The sequence below is a fragment of the Ochotona curzoniae genome, unplaced genomic scaffold (assembly GCF_017591425.1).
Source record: "Ochotona curzoniae isolate NIBS_2020 unplaced genomic scaffold, NIBS_Ocur_1.0 scaffold_4506, whole genome shotgun sequence".
Lineage (NCBI taxonomy): Eukaryota > Metazoa > Chordata > Mammalia > Lagomorpha > Ochotonidae > Ochotona > Ochotona curzoniae.
Genome location: NW_024467119.1, coordinates 79,762,099 through 79,777,429, shown reverse-complemented (window position 1 = coordinate 79,777,429; position 15,331 = coordinate 79,762,099). Strand labels below are relative to the sequence as shown.

Here is a 15,331-nt window from a genome sequence, read left to right as displayed (position 1 = left end):
TCCTTGGGCCCCTGCACCTGCATGGGAGACCCTGGGGGTTTTGGCTGGGCATTTGGGGCCGGTTGGGATGGCCAACTGTCTCTAATTGCCTTTCCAATAAAGCACTCTTTTTAAATGCACTAAGAATATGCCTGGATTTAAAAGTCTTTTACCCAGCAGGTCCAACCAAATCAAATCAGGTCAAAGAACAAAAGTTTGTCAACTTAACACTTCTTTCTCATACTTGTGTGTACATATCCATATATATACACGAATTCCCTGTCTTACTGGAGATATGAGCCATCACCAGCCCACAATGAGTTAATCAGCAGGTGGTCCGAGTGAGACAGATGGGGTCAAACAATCAAGTCACCAGGTCCACCCGCAGTTCTCAAGTTGGCCTGTGCCAGAGCACAGAGCGCCGCGGGCCCTGGACCCGGTCCGCACGCAGGTGCTGCGGGCGCATTTCACCGCAAAGACGCCGTTACCGGTTATAACTCACACCTGGACCAGCCTTTCCAAACACTCCCACCCTGATAAACGGCCCTGTAACTAAATGGAGATATTAAAATCTCAGAAGCAGTGCTCGCGATGCCCACCCTCTGCCATGAGAAGGGAGGCGGGGGCGTGAAAAGAGGGGGCTTCACAGGGCTGGGGGTCGCCCCAGCAGGGGCTCCTGCGCCTTGCTAGCCCGAAGGTGGGGGGGGCTGGTCGGGACTGCGCGCAGGTGCGGGGCGCGCCGGGCGGACGCCCCAACAGTGAGGGGGACCCCTCAGCGCGCGCCCCCAGCCGTGAGGGGGACCCCCAGCCGTGAAGGGGACCCCCCCAAGCCGTGAGGGGGACCCCTCAGCCGCGCCCCCAGCCGTGAGGGGGACCCCCAGCCGTGAGGGGGACCCCCAGCCGTGAAGGGCGCCCCCAGCCATGAGGGGGACCCCCAGCCGTGAGGGGGACCCCCCCCAGCCGTGAAGCCAGGCGCTGCAGACAGACGCCACGTTCGCGAACGCTCCCGGAGCCCGCCCGCCTCCGCAGCTCGGGCGCCGCGCGGGTTCCGGGGCGAGGGTGGCGGCACGGCCGAGGAGCTCCGCCAGCGCCGCCGAGGGACTCACAGCCCCGACACTAAGGAGGAAAGGGCCCACCAGTGCATGCTCAGCTCTTACCATGGCGCTGCGCGGGGCTGCGGCGGCGCGGAGCGAGGGGCGGAGCGGGTTTGATTTTGGCGCCGACTCTGGCTCGGGGCGGAGCGGCGCGGGGGAGGACGTCGACCTCGCCACGCGGCGTGCAGCGACCCCTGGCGGCCGCACCGAGCAGCGGCGTCCGGCCGAGCTGAGGGGGCGGGCCGGGGTGGGGCGGGACTGGGCGGGCCGGGGGCGGGGCCGAGATGGCAGGAGCGGGGCGGGGGGGCAGAACCGGGGGCGGGGCGGTGAAGCGACGCTGGGGGAGGAGGGATTTTGGAATGGAGCTGGGGCGGAGCTATGCTGGGACGGGGCCGGGCAGGAACCAGGGGAAAGAGCTATGATGAGCGGGGCCGTAGCCGGAGCTGGCGTGGAGCGAGGCGGAGGGGGGCCGGGCAGGAGCCGGGGGCGGAGCTATGCGGGGGCGGGGCCAGGCAGGAGCCTCGGGGAAAAGCTACAGTGAGCAAGGCCGGAGCTGGGCGGGGCCGGAGCTATGCGGGGGCGGAGCTGCGGGCGGAGCGATGCGCGGGCGGGGCCGGGCAGGGGCAGGAGCTATGCTGTGGCGGGGTCGGCGCTGGGGGTGGAGCTATGTTGGGGGCGGGCAGGGGGCGGAGCTATGCTGGGGGCGGAACCGGGCAGGAGCCGGGGGCGGAGCTATGCTGTGGCTGGGGCGGAGCAATGGCGGTGTGGGGAAGAGGTGGCTTTGCTGGTTGGGTTTCCTGTTGGTTCCAAGTTGAACACGACTTCCACTTGAAGAGATGGGGGGAGGAGTCTTGAACCCTCGCTTTTCCTTGAGTTTTCTCGTCTCCAAGGAAACCGGACCTAAATTTGGCTTCTAAAGGTAGAGGCGGTTTGGCTGCCGGAAGGAAACGCCGCCTCGGTCCGTCCGGATTTGTCCGGCGTGGGGGCGGACTGGTTGCTTTCTCATTCTGTTTGACGTTTCCGCTCATCTCCCCCCTGGCCTTTCTCCTGCCCTCCCGGATTTTACAAAACAAACAAAAACGTAACCGGGTGTGTGCTTGTTTTTGTTTTCAAGCCACTAACAATAGATCCCATCCTAACCCGCCCTGAGGCGGCGGTCATCTCATCCATTATCTTGTGTATTACAATTGTTTTCATACGGAGGTAGACGCTCAGTTTCTGCCGCTGCTTTTGGTATTCAGGGAAGGAGCGCATATACAAGGTTTCAAATACAGTTCCATGAATTGAGGGTGCCAACTGATGGCACGAGACAATTTTTTTCTAAGATGTATTTCTTTTATTATTTCTACTGAAAGGCAGGTTTACAAAGAGGAGACAGAGAGGAAGATCTTCCGCCCCTGGTTCACTCCCAAAGTGGCCACCAGAGCCAGAGTTAAGCTGGTTCTGAAGCCAGGAGCCCAGATCTTCTTCCCGGTCTCCCACGTGCCTGCTGGGTTCCAAGGCCTTGGGCCTTCCTCGATTGCTTTCCCAGGCCACAAACGGGGAGCAGGATAGGAAGTAGAACAGCTAGGACGCAAACTGGCACCCATATGGGATCCCGGTGCATGCAAGGAGAGGATTTAGCCATTAGGCTACTGCGTTGGGCCCAATAAATAAGAAGTGCCTTTTAGTCTGGATTTCTGATGCAACAGTCCAGACAGGCCAAAGTCGTGCCATGTGCCCATCGCCCTGTCTGCTGCTGGCATCTTGACATCAGCAACCTGTTGATCCATCCTTTGGACCATTGACACAGAACCTCCAGAAATTACTCGGTGCCGTCCTGTTGGCACCTCGCAGCTGGCAGGCTCCTTCCGTGGTTGATCACAGCCCTTTGTGTGCGTTTTATAAGTATCTTGCCCCCATTATCCGATCCGTCTGTGAGGCACAGACTAGGCCGACCGCCCCGTTCCTGGCAAGGACTGAATGAAAGCCGCAGGGGATGGTTTTGGGTCTCGAGGTTAAGATGCCGGTGTCCCTCAGTGAGTGCCTGAGCTGGACGCTGGGCTCTGGCTCCTGGTCCCAGCGTCTGACCCAGTGCAGGTGCTGGGGAGGTGGCCGTGAGAGGCCCCAGTAACTGGGACCCCATTGTGTTCCCACCTCCCGACTTCACCCTGGCCTCGTCCTAGACATTGTGGGCAAAATGGGGGTGACCCGGTGAATGGGGGCGCATCTCTCTCCTGCTGTCTCTCTGTGTCTCTGCTTCTCAGATTCGGAAAAAAAACAAAAACAAAAACAACGTATCAGGTAGCCAAGAGCATCATTTTACAGCTTAAAGATGAGTAAGCACATTTTCAGTTGCAAATAAAACCTGGAAGGTATTTTTTCTTCACTAAGCCTATCGCTGTGTGCAGCGGCACTTTCCTATCAGCATTGGCAACAGTAAAATTCCGAGGGATCATTCAGATGTGTTGAGTGTGGCCCACGGTGAAAGCTGCCCCCTGGGTACCAGAACCTCCCGGGAACGCTGCTGTAATCCTTGCTGCTCCAGGGCTCATCCAGCTCTCTGCATCTGGGAAAGCAGTGAGAGAAGGCCCATGTGCGTGGGCCCCTGCCACGGGTGTGTGAGACCCGGATGGGGGTCCAGGTTTCTGGCTGAGCCTTTGCTCAGCCCTGGCCCAATGTTATGTTCTGTGGAGAGTGAACCAGTGGATGCATGTTCTCTTCCCATCACCGTGTGATTCCGAAAAATAAATCTCAAAAAATTACTTCCTAAATGATTAACAAAAACTTGACTAGTTTTCAAACTGATATACACAGTCTGGTTGAGACACTGCTATACCCCAAAGGTTCTGGAACATTCTTCCTTTCCCTTTACTTGGAGAACAGTTAAATAAACATACATTCACCTTAGAAATGGAGAAAACAAGCTTTATTGTAATGATTCGAGAGCTTGTGCATGGTAAAGATTTACACATGAATCTTGTTTCTCCTATGTTTCAAGACAGAATTAATTTAAAGTTTTATTGTAGACTAAAGCATCCAAATTACCGCAGTACGTATGTAGCTACGAACAAACACACACTTTGATGCACAGCGTTCATTCTTTAAATAGGCAGTCAGCATTTTGATTCAAAAAAGAACAAATAATGAGAATACATCAGTCGCAATGGCGGAGAGCGCAAGACGTAGTGTTCTTGACACAAAATGTACAAAACAGATCAATAAAGATGGAATGTGCAAAATCTAAGAAGGAAAAAGCGAAGCTGGCGGGGGGTGGGAAGCATATTAAGACAGAGGATCGGAAGGCGACAGAACTGAACATGAAATCTGAATGCCGTGACAGGAACACACGCTGGTGACGACAGGACATTCTGCTGTCACAAAGCAAAAGCATTCGCTTAAGGCTGTTGCTTTCTGAAGTCAATGGAAGAGCTGGACATTCATCGGAACAACAGAGCCAACTTGTTAGTCTAGTCTAGGACAGTAATAGCTTTCATACACTCGCCACAGCCACACAGCCACTGCCACACAACTCATCTTTAGAAATTTTTTTTTAAGATTAACGTCATGATTTGTAGCTTACTGTCATTTAGAACAAAGAAAAAAAAAAAAAACCCCAAGGTACTTCTTTATACTAGACAAATCTTTAATGGGCACTTAGTTTCCTTTATGGCAATACTAGGTTCCTAGTTATCAAAAATATTCAAATAATTGTAAAGTTTAAAACCCTGCAACATTTACAGAAAGCAACAAGCGTTACCATTTTCAGTTTTATGTAAAACTAGATGTTTGCTTCAAATAGCTTCAGTTTTCTACAACTGGGAAATGGTCTTAAAGTTATTAAACTAGAAACACTCCTCCCTTCTCAGAAGTGTTACTTAGAGAGGAATCTTTTATCAAGTCCCAGTTAGAAAAATATTTTTTTTTCCCATTGAAGTTATTGAAGGTTATCTAATTGCCATTTCCTCCAGTTGCTTTGGTGCCACCCAAGCATCTGTTAACCCTTCAGGGTCGGGAATCCAGCGACCCACTTGCTGCGGCACTACTGTTCCAGTTAACTCCATGTTTGTACATACCCTGTATAGTTCGTAGTGGAAGCAAGCGGGGTCTAGGTGCATGGATCTGGATTATGTAATTGCCTCAAATCTAGTCAAAGTGAAATAAGGAAACTTGGGGACCGGCTTAGTTCTAGGGACTAAGGTTTTGTCAACATGACTAGGTACCATTTGTTAAAAATGGCCAATAGTCACAGGTTTGCATGCCAAACCTCCAGCAAGGGGGCTGTCCCAGGAGGGCCAAGGCATCGTCACCTACCTTTCCACCCTGTCTGGCCATACTGTGCCGTGAGTGCCTGGGGAGTCTGCGTGAGCATTCTTCAGAGCTACTTCATCATGAATTATGAATTACTGGACAAAGCGAACGCAAACAGTAATGGTAGTCTGGGGCGGGGAGGGAAGCCACTTATTTTAATATCCTTCTCAGTTTCCCAAAAACAATGTTCCATAGCATGTGACAGAATCTCCTTTAAACCTGTCTATGTGCGTCTCAGCAGCAGCACTGCCCCCTACAGAATGCTTACCGAAAAACACAGCAAATGCACACAAGCAGCCAAGTGTGGAATGGGCTCTACGCATTTACACATACGATGACATATTTGGAGCGCGGGAGGCAATGCAGTGTTTCCTGGTGTGTCCATGGCATGTGTTTTTGCTATGGTCAGTGGAACAGGTCCAAAGCAAAGGATATCCTCTTTCATTCCAGTTTGTATCAATATTGACATGTTAAAAAAAAAAAAAAGCAGTATGTTCACTCTACTAGTGAAATATCTAGCCCAGGATGATATGACAGGATGGGTTTTATAAGTTAATTTCTAAGTTCACAAATAGAATATAAATGTTGTGCAAAAACTCTCTTTATGTAAACTAATTTAAGATCAATATCTTCTGACAATCTAGATAGGAAGCCATTTTTTTTTTATTTCTGAAAATAAACTAAAATTCTAAACAACTTAGTTTTCTTTTAAACAAATTAGGAACAATCCACAGTCTAGCCTGTTTCCCAGGCAAAGTGTTAGTCAGTCAATGGAAAAATAATTTCCCTCCCCAGAATGTAGTCTGCAGAAGGGCAGGCATTTCTGCCTGTTTTATCACCGTACACCCAGTGTCTGAAAGACTGCCTGGAACCTGGCAGGAACTCAGAGAGTACACATGTTTTAAGTATAAAGGCTCATTTCACTGGGTTAGGAAACAGTGCCTCACTTTAATGTTTTCAAAATGTAATTAGATTTGATAGCTTGATCTCAGACAGGCTCAAATATTTTTTGAAAACTCTACCTTACTCAAAGGAAAAAAAAAAAAAATCCTCCACACCTAAATGTAAATCTTCCCAAGAAAACTTGTCCTGCCAAAAGGTTGATTTTAAATTTGACAACTGGAAGTAGTTAGATTCCCTTCTAAACTTTTGAAAGTTCTATACAGAATGACTGAACTATAAGCATGAAATATCACATTCAAATGATTAGACATATGGGAAATGTTTTCTTACAGTACAGTTCTAAGGTGCTTCCAGTGAAAAACAATCCAACATCATCAAAAATGCCAAACACGACATTTTCTTTTTGGTAAAACTGAGTAGAAAATTAAACAATGGAAACAGACTGCATCTTATCTTACAGTATCGATGACAGATCAACCATTGACTAAATTGTTCTTCAGTTTCTCAAAATGCACTTAAACTTAGCTTACATTATTCAAGTTCAACTTTTCTTTTCACCTGTTCTTTTTGTTGTTTTTTTTTTCTTAGAAAGCTCAGAAGACCATTTTCTGACTCAACGTCAGCCATCACCATCATTCTTAGAAAATAGCAAAAATGAAATCTGCAGTGCTGGCTCTAGAAAGGTTTTCAGCTGAGTAGGAAAGGAATGTGCCGAAGGATGGCTGGACGATGCTTCTGTCTTTCAGAGTGCTGCCTATTTCAATACACCAAAGACTCAGCTATATTTATATGTATAGTACATTCTATCTTACCCTAATCGTGTATACATAGTCCCTTAACGCCGCTACTATTCATTAAACAATGATAAATAACCACAACATGCCCTTACCTGTAATGCTCTCTCAAGATAACACAACTTTGGTAACACTTGCTTTCTAAGGGGGAAGTCCTTCACCAATCCATCACATGCCTTTGGCTGACACCATCCGTCCTCCAAAGGGCTACTATGGCTCTCTGTCCTAGGATACTGGTGTCCTACTACATGTGCTGACCGTTTTTGCAAGAGGTAAAGCTTTCGCTTTTCATGAAGTGGGAGAGGAAAGACACGTGAAGACATGGCACACAATGAGTGTGTGTGGCTACACTCCAGTGCATCAAGCTGGAGCTACCAGGGCTGTCTCTTCGTCAAAAGGTAGAATTACTTTTGGAATATGCTTCTCTAAGCGTGAGGAATCTCAGGTATCCTTGTTCATGGACTTGGTTTTCTGTGAGCAGGAATAAGAAGGTGAAAGGAACACATCAAAAAGATCTTTGATCTAACCCAGAAGGATGGGGAAATTTGCATTGAGCCTCAAGGGCTAACCTCCAGAGGCCGGCTAATGGCAGCCGGGAGGATTTCTGCAAGACTTCTATTTTCTTTCTAAAATAATTTATGTAGAGTTGTTGATAACCAAAAAAAAACATGACACGAGTAATACCTCCTGTAAAAGTGAGGTTAGAAGATTCCCCAGATCTTGTGACTTAGATTCAATAAAGAATATAGCCACAACAGAGTTTGTCCTTGTTTTGTTTCTGGAAGCTCGGTGCAAAAGCTACCATTCAGAGGATTAACAAATCTCTTTACATATTCTAGTCTGTTTTTTAATGCTTGCTTGATTTGCAAAATCAGTTGAACTACATAAAATCCCTGTTCTCTAAGCCATAGTTCACAGGTGTAAAACTACAGTTTTTATAGATTCAGTAGAAGAGATGTTTTTCTTCTTCCTTTTTCAGACCCTTAAGGTGAATTATGAAAACTGGATAAGCAGTTTTCAAGAAACTGTTACATTCAGAAATAACCGTGGGACGTTCACCATCGATTCTCTCTAACATGAAGTCTAGTCCTGATCTGGTCCCGCGTTGAGAAATTCATTCCAGTTTGTAGTGCAAGATCCTTGGCAGGGGGTGCTCAGCTGCCCAGGGTTACTGTAAGTATCGGTAGACCTTGAAACAGTGATTTCCAGAGTCTGCAACCACAACATGGCCATCTGAGGTCAGGGCCAGGCCTTGGGGGCCATAGAGGGGGTCAGCAGATGTATTAATGTAAGACAAAAATGATCCACTCCCATCAAAAACCTGCCAAAAAAAAATACAGCCTGGTTATAGTAATATGCTGAAACATAAGTTAGAAAATGGTTGATGCCATTAAAAAAAAAAAACTTAAAAAGCATTCACATATCACCAAAAGGGTTCTTAGGTCACTGTTGTATGTACAAGAGTTCTTGAAGAAATTCATGGAAAATAGGTGTTACTGAAAAACTGCACGGATTTAAACATTTGTGTTCCAAAACAGACTTAGCTTTTCATCCCATTTTCCCATGAACTCTATGACGAGTCCTTTCACTAGCTGTCACATCTCATCCATATGCCTTCAATGTGTCTGATGGGAACAGCCATCATCTTCCTTGCTAAGTCTTGATCTCTTTTAAGTCTCACATCTTTCATCCAACTACAAGGAAAAAAACTTGGCAACTGGATCACAAAGATTAGTTCTGAGTCATAAATACCAATGAGACATTAAGAGACTTTTTTTCTTTCCAGAAAGGGGTAAGCTGTAAGAGGTCAATGGTTCAACATGTACATTCAGAAAGGTCTTCTACTGGTAAGTTTCTGCTATGATGAAATAAAAGGAGTAAATCCAGATCTTTACATGTCTCCTCAGCATGACCTGGTCTTCTGACCATTGTATGTGGGCTGCATGATATATTTTTTTTAAGTAATTTAATTTAAAAAATGAATTTAGGATGATGTTCACATAGTTGATTTGGGTGGGAAGGGTTAAGGATAGGGGAATGTGGGTGAGACCATTGTTTCCACATTTTCTTTCTTTTTTTTTTTCTTCTTCTTCTTCCTGAATCTGGGGAAAGTGGGGAGAAGCTGTACCCAACCTGCCAACAACCTGAGTAACCTGGAGTGGGGAATGGCCACCGATGTCATCCCAGGGTCCCTGGAGTGAAACATGCTCTGAGAGTTGTGCTTAAGTGTTTTCAATTCTTCAACAGTTCTGAAATGCTGCTTATCTTGCTGATCCAAGAATGAGGAAATCCTTGCAAGGTCCACTGGCTGACACAGTCCACCTTAGAGTCTCCATTTGCCCAGATATTTGCTGCCAACACTTGGCTGGAGAAGTTGACCAATCTGTTCAGCCTTCCTTCCCCTGCTATGGTACCAGATGTCCTCTGCAGGCTCTAATGGACTGCCACATCCTCCATGTGCATCTGGGTACTGCATGGTGGTGTGAATGGCAGTGTAACCAGGTCAGTGTTACAGGGGTCACACTGCAAACAGCTAACCATCTGTTGACCTACACAGCATTGCTTTGTAAACTCAGTTCCCTGCCTGCCTGCTGAATCCTGTGTATCATGCTTCTCACCTACTTCCGGGATCAGAATGTCTCCCTCAATGTAAGACACCCATTGGAATAACTGAGCCAAGCTGGAGAACTAAGAGCAATCTGTGTTACATTGAGAGTATCAACTCCTTTTTTGAGAAGTAGATATCCATCAAAATGTTGCTCCCATCAGTTCACATGAGTGGCTAGGGTGGAACTGACTAGGCAGCTGCACTCTGCCTCACACCAAAGTCAAGTCAGATCATTCCAGGTGAGGTTTCCCAACTAGATGGCTAGACTCAAACTGCAGCCACGGGGAAAATCACAAGATATGTGGTCCAACCTTGGAGTGCATGTATCGGGACTGAGCCTCCTCGGTTGCTGATGCCTGTGCAGTGGACAGATGCACACAAGGGCGACATGACAGTCAGCTCATCTAAGCCAGCAGACAACACTGAGTGCCTCACCAAAGGATGGAAAGCAGAACAAGTTGGACAACTCTCCTGGCCAAGCTTTCACTGTGTGCTTTTTAATCAGCACATTAGTGATGGGCCTAGTAATTACTATGATTTTGAAGCACGTATGACATAATTGATCATTCACATTGTCTATAACATGTAATCTGATGTGGAAATGTTGATATTCCCATAGTGACAGAGTGACAGGCATTATTTAAGTTGAGTATAATTGTTACAACCATAATGAAGGAAAATGGTAAAAATTGTAAGTTACAGCCTCAGTGTGATGGATCAACTGGCTAATCTTCTCCCTTCAAGTACTGGTATTCCGTATGGGCTCCAGTTCATGTCCTAGCTGCTCTATTTCCCATCCGGCTTCCTGTCTGTGGCTGGGAAAGCAGTTGAGGACGGCCCAAAGCCTTGGCACCCTGCACCTGCGTGAAAGACCCGGAAGAAGTTTCTGGCTCCTAAGTTCAGATTAGCTCAGCTATAGCCACTGCGGCCACTTGGAGAGTGAATCAGCAAGTGGAAGATCTATCTCTGTCTCTCCTTCTAAATCTGCCTTTCTAATAAAAATAACCCATTTTTTAAAAAAAATCAGAAGTTAGTAACAGTACAATATCTGTGTCCAATGGACACATTATTAAATTATATCCACAATCCCTTTGGGTTGGGAGTCAGGGATCCCTGTTGAAAACCTGTGGCTCGGAGACTTTGACTTTAGTAATAGGACGCCTTCTGTCCAACCTAACTGCTTTGTTTGGCCGTTCCGCTGAGATTATCCATGCTCTCAGGACCTAACTGATGCAGAGTGAAAAACTTCCTGGTCTACAGCATGGCCAAATCATCACTTTTAATAAACATCAACCATGTTAGCATACATACTAATATTTTTGCTTACCTGGATCCTGCTGTTTCCCCAGTCGGCCACAATGATGTTCCCATTTGAATCCACTGCTACGCCTGTCGGGGCATTGAACTGCCCATTGCCTTCTCCATTTGAGCCAAACTTCAACATGAACTCTCCTTCCTGATTAAACACCTGCATGAAATATTTAAAAATAAATTGATTTCAAATTAAAAGCGGATCCAACATTATAGATTTTAAAAAGTATCTGACCAGCTTATTTATAACAAGACCTGTCACTTAAGACCTTACAAAGAAAAAAGTCTACCAACTAGATCCCATTTCACTCGTGTTCCTAATTTACTACATAAACCTCGTTTACCATTTGTTACATCACCCCCTTTTTGGTTTATATCTAATTATTACTTAACATGAAAACTATTTCTATTATGAAGTACAATACAAACGTAAGATGGTATGAGTGGGTACAGCTATAATTTTCAACTGTTATTCTTTTTGCTTGTAATTAAATACTTAATTTTAACAGGATGGATGAGCATTCACTTTGAATCAAAGCACAGAAGTTTTATAGTTCGGGCAGATGCTCAGAACCTGTTGCTATTTCACTCCACCAGGTTCACTGCACACTTAGAAAAGGGAAAATCCACTGTGCATGTAAGTGAAATGGCAGTGCAGGAGTAATAAGAAAAGGGGCTTTTGGATGTGCCACTGGTAAACATGTTAATTGACACACTTTCTGTGATTCTAGGGATTTGATGAACAGATCTACTCCGAGAAGGAAGGCTGTGAGAAACAAAGGGCTAGACAGACTTCTCAAGGAAATTCTCTTAATATCTGAAATGGTCAAGCAAAGGGTATCTGTGGTTACGTAAGCATTCTTATAAAAAATTGCTGGACATGTAACAAATACAAAACACTACTTTGAATTAAACTTTTTAATATGTTTGATGATAATATTATAGTAAGTCCAACTATATACTGATCCAGAGGATATTTAGTGGTTATGAAGTGTCTCTAGGACATATCTTAAACTCCCATTATCATCACGCCCAATTGCTTAGAAGTATTCAGCAGAATATCACAAAGTATTCTATGCAAGGCACCTTGACAGTCAGGATTCCTCAAGGGTAGAACTAGGAGAAAGCACTGCAAGTGAGCAAAAATCTAACCTGGACCTTTTAGAAGCTTGCTGGTTCTGATGATGATGATGATGTACATTTCAGAAATGTATTTACGCAAGAGGCCAGAGAGACAGAATGATGTGCTGGCTCATTCCTCCACCGCCCACAAGCAGGCCCTAATCTGGGAGCTGAGACCTTCCATCCACGGCTCCACTTGTGCTGTCAGCACGGCCCCCTCAGGGTCTGCATTCACAGGCGGGCCGCAGCCCAAGCTGGGGACTCAATTCAGGCATTCGGACACCTTAACCAGCAAGTTAATCCTAAGGTCAAACATCCGCCCCTTGCTAGTTCTTTAAGTGAGAACAAAGAGGACCACTCGTTTTTGAAAGATGTTATGTTTCATTTTTCCCCTGCACTCTTTCAGTCTCTGTTTACATACAATACTCAGTTTTAGAAACCAATAGGATTATGTGTGTGTGTGTGGGTAGGAAAGGTCACAAGCTATTATTCCCTGCTCTTCCCCTTATTAATTCCCGCAGCTAATCTTCCTGTGTTTGCCTGTGTTTATTATTTAGTACTGCTTTCCTTGGCAGGATCCAGTTTCCAATGCACCTGCTTCGCTGGGGAATAATGGAGGGTAGAGCTTGTCTAGTTTGCCTTGCCATAAAGAGAAGACAGATGCAGTTGTCTCCCTTCCCTGTGTTTCCGCTTCCTGCTGTTAACTGTGACTGTAACATGAAAAGATGAAGAGGAGAATCCTAGAAATAAGCATTTCACTTAACACAGTGTATTGTTATAATTGTTCTATTTCGCTGTTATTGTGATTAGTCCCTTACTGGTGTTTGATTTGTAAATTAAGCTTTATCATAGTTTTTTACATATAGACAGAATGCAGACATTGAGGTGCTCTGAGGGTTCGGGCCTCTGCGGGGCTCTGGGAGCACACTGGGCTGAGGACCGCTAAAGAGGGAACTACAGCGTTTTTTTGTTTTATTTTGTTTTACATCTCCCAACAGAAAATTGCTTCGAGTCCAGAACTACTGCTAATGGCTATTGTATCAGAGATGAAGTGCAAGTTTTTCATAAAAGTTACATGGCAAGAGCTGTCAAAGAGAAAAGGAAGGCTACGGCTGTATTGAGGCAAACAGCATTTAAGTAAGTATCTAAAATAATCTACCTCTTTTTGGACTGAAAATGAGATCTTAGAATCTAATAAATTGTCCATTTCTCATAGTCTAGTTTCTCCTCTAAAGTGTCACTGGATAACTTATAAAGTACTCAGATGAAAATAATCAAGAGGCCAAAGTGTGAATTCAAAGCGTGCTCATAGCTCTGCGCTCTGTAAGTATTTATAGAAAGTTTTCTTTTTCTGATATCTGGATGACAGGTTTCACACTCTTGCTTGTTCAAACTTGTTCATGTCTACTACCACCTCCAGCTGGTAATCCTGATGATGAAAATCTCTTTTCTTCTGGAAACATAGAGAATTTTCTAAGTTCCTGCTTTCCCAAAAGCCTGCATTGCTATCTGCCTTCTGCCTAAAGCCTGCATTGCTATTGCTTCTGTGTGTTTTCTGTCTTTGAGCAGTGTCAAGCCAGGGCTGTAAACAGGAGCTGTCCCACATTCTACGCCAGCTGGTTCACAGAGGATGCCCGGAGCCCTGCAGAGCAAAGGCTGGAGGCCACAGCTGTGCTTTGTCACAACAGGCCAAGCTGCGAATGCCTTCCCCTTCCAATGGGGCGGGGGGGCGGGGGCTGCTGATGCTAGGCAACGGCTGGGCTTTGCATGGCCAAGATCTAGATGGATTTTCTTATTGTAGGGTGTTTTCTCCATCAAGTGAGGGAAGGAGGATAGGAAATGTTAGCATTTCAGAGAGCTTAGGTTTGAGTCTTGGTTATACTCTCATCCCAGCCTCCTCCTAAGGTCTGCCCTGGGAGACACAGGTGCTGGGTCAAGTAGTGGAGTCCCTGGCTTCCGCTTCAGCCTTGCTCAGCCCTGGCCACTGAGGGCATTTGAGGAGGGAACCAGCAGGTGGCGCTCTCTCCCTCTTTCTCTGCCTACGCCTTATGCAGCCATCCACTTAAACACTGAACCATTACATAAGGTTGGGTATCGCAAATTATCTCGAAGTACGACCTTTAGTCATTGCTAAAGCACTCTATGCTTTTCTTTTACTATTTTTTCCTTTAAATGGCTCATCTTTTGAAATTTTAAATGAAGTTACTTATAGGGAAGATTATATCATTTTTCTGAGTATTATTTGATGGAAACAGAAAAGAACCCTAGAAATTAACACAGGGCTCTTACAAGAAAAACACCTGCCACCTGGCACAGCCGTGGCAGAACACACATCACACTTTGAGAAGACAGTCCTAGAATATCACTGAATATTTTCTCGTCAGTTCAGTAAATGGGAAATTTCCTTTCACTTACTAATTTTCCTAAATTTTATAAGTTTTAAATCTTGTTCCTTCTGTACCTAGTAAGAAAGACATACTATACTATCGGTAGTTACTTTATAAATTGCAGCAAATGTGTGACAGAAAAGTGTGAATTAGACTACAAAAATGTACGCTGGCTTGTTTTCTCACCCCAAATGTGTCACTGTGGCAGAGTTCGGACATGTAACCAACTTTGTCTTGACAGCCCTGCTTCTTCAGTAATTATAAAATGTTAGCTCCTACCTCTAAGTCTAACTCCGAGTCATCTTAATTTATACCAATTGCTGCCACCATAATTTGTCCAAATCCCTGGCTCTCCAAATTAAAACTTGCACCTGTAAGTGGAAGCAAAGTTTATCCTGTTTAGGTGAATTCTCTCTGTTTTTCTGTGCATTAGTATTCATATTATTTTTTCTCAGATTGATTTCTCCATAAAAGAAGTCAACAGGGCCCAGTGCAGTGGCCTAGTGGCTAAAATCCTCGCCTTGCTTGTGTTGAGATCCCCTATGGGCACTGGCTCATATCCCAGATATTCCACTTCCCATCCAGCTCCCTGCTTGTGGCCTGGGAAAGCAGTCGAGGACGGCCCAAAGCCTTGGGACCCTGCATCCACGTGGGAGACCTGGAAGATGCTCTTGGTTCCTGGCTTCGGAGGGCTCAATTCCAGCCATTGCGGTCACTTGGGGAGTGAATCAGCAGATGGAAGATCTTTCTGTCTCTCTTTCTCTCTGTAAATCTACATTTCCTATAACAATAAATCTTAAAAAAAAAAAAAAGCAGTGAACAGTTCAAAAACAGTGATATTCT

General features: G+C 45.6%; 2 protein-coding genes across 5 annotated transcripts in view; both read right to left on the bottom strand.

The window, feature by feature from the left end:
• Positions 1–1,177, bottom strand: part of MND1 (meiotic nuclear divisions 1) — an 86,361-nt gene extending 85,184 nt beyond the window's left edge. Inside the window, exon 1 of the mRNA XM_040966807.1 lies at positions 1,137–1,177. Coding sequence (XP_040822741.1) covers positions 1,137–1,139 — 3 coding nt within the window. The 5' untranslated portion in view covers positions 1,140–1,177. The remainder of the gene's footprint in view (positions 1–1,136) is intronic.
• A 5,676-nt stretch (positions 1,178–6,853) lies between these two features.
• Positions 6,854–15,331, bottom strand: part of TRIM2 (tripartite motif containing 2) — a 55,686-nt gene continuing 47,208 nt past the window's right edge. For all 4 annotated transcript variants that reach the window (XM_040967130.1, XM_040967131.1, XM_040967132.1 and 1 more), the window contains 2 exons: positions 10,996–11,136; positions 6,854–8,381 (listed from right to left, as the gene is read on the bottom strand). In XM_040967130.1, the coding sequence (XP_040823064.1) occupies positions 8,229–8,381; positions 10,996–11,136 (294 nt within the window). In that variant the 3' untranslated portion in view covers positions 6,854–8,228. The remainder of the gene's footprint in view (positions 8,382–10,995; positions 11,137–15,331) is intronic.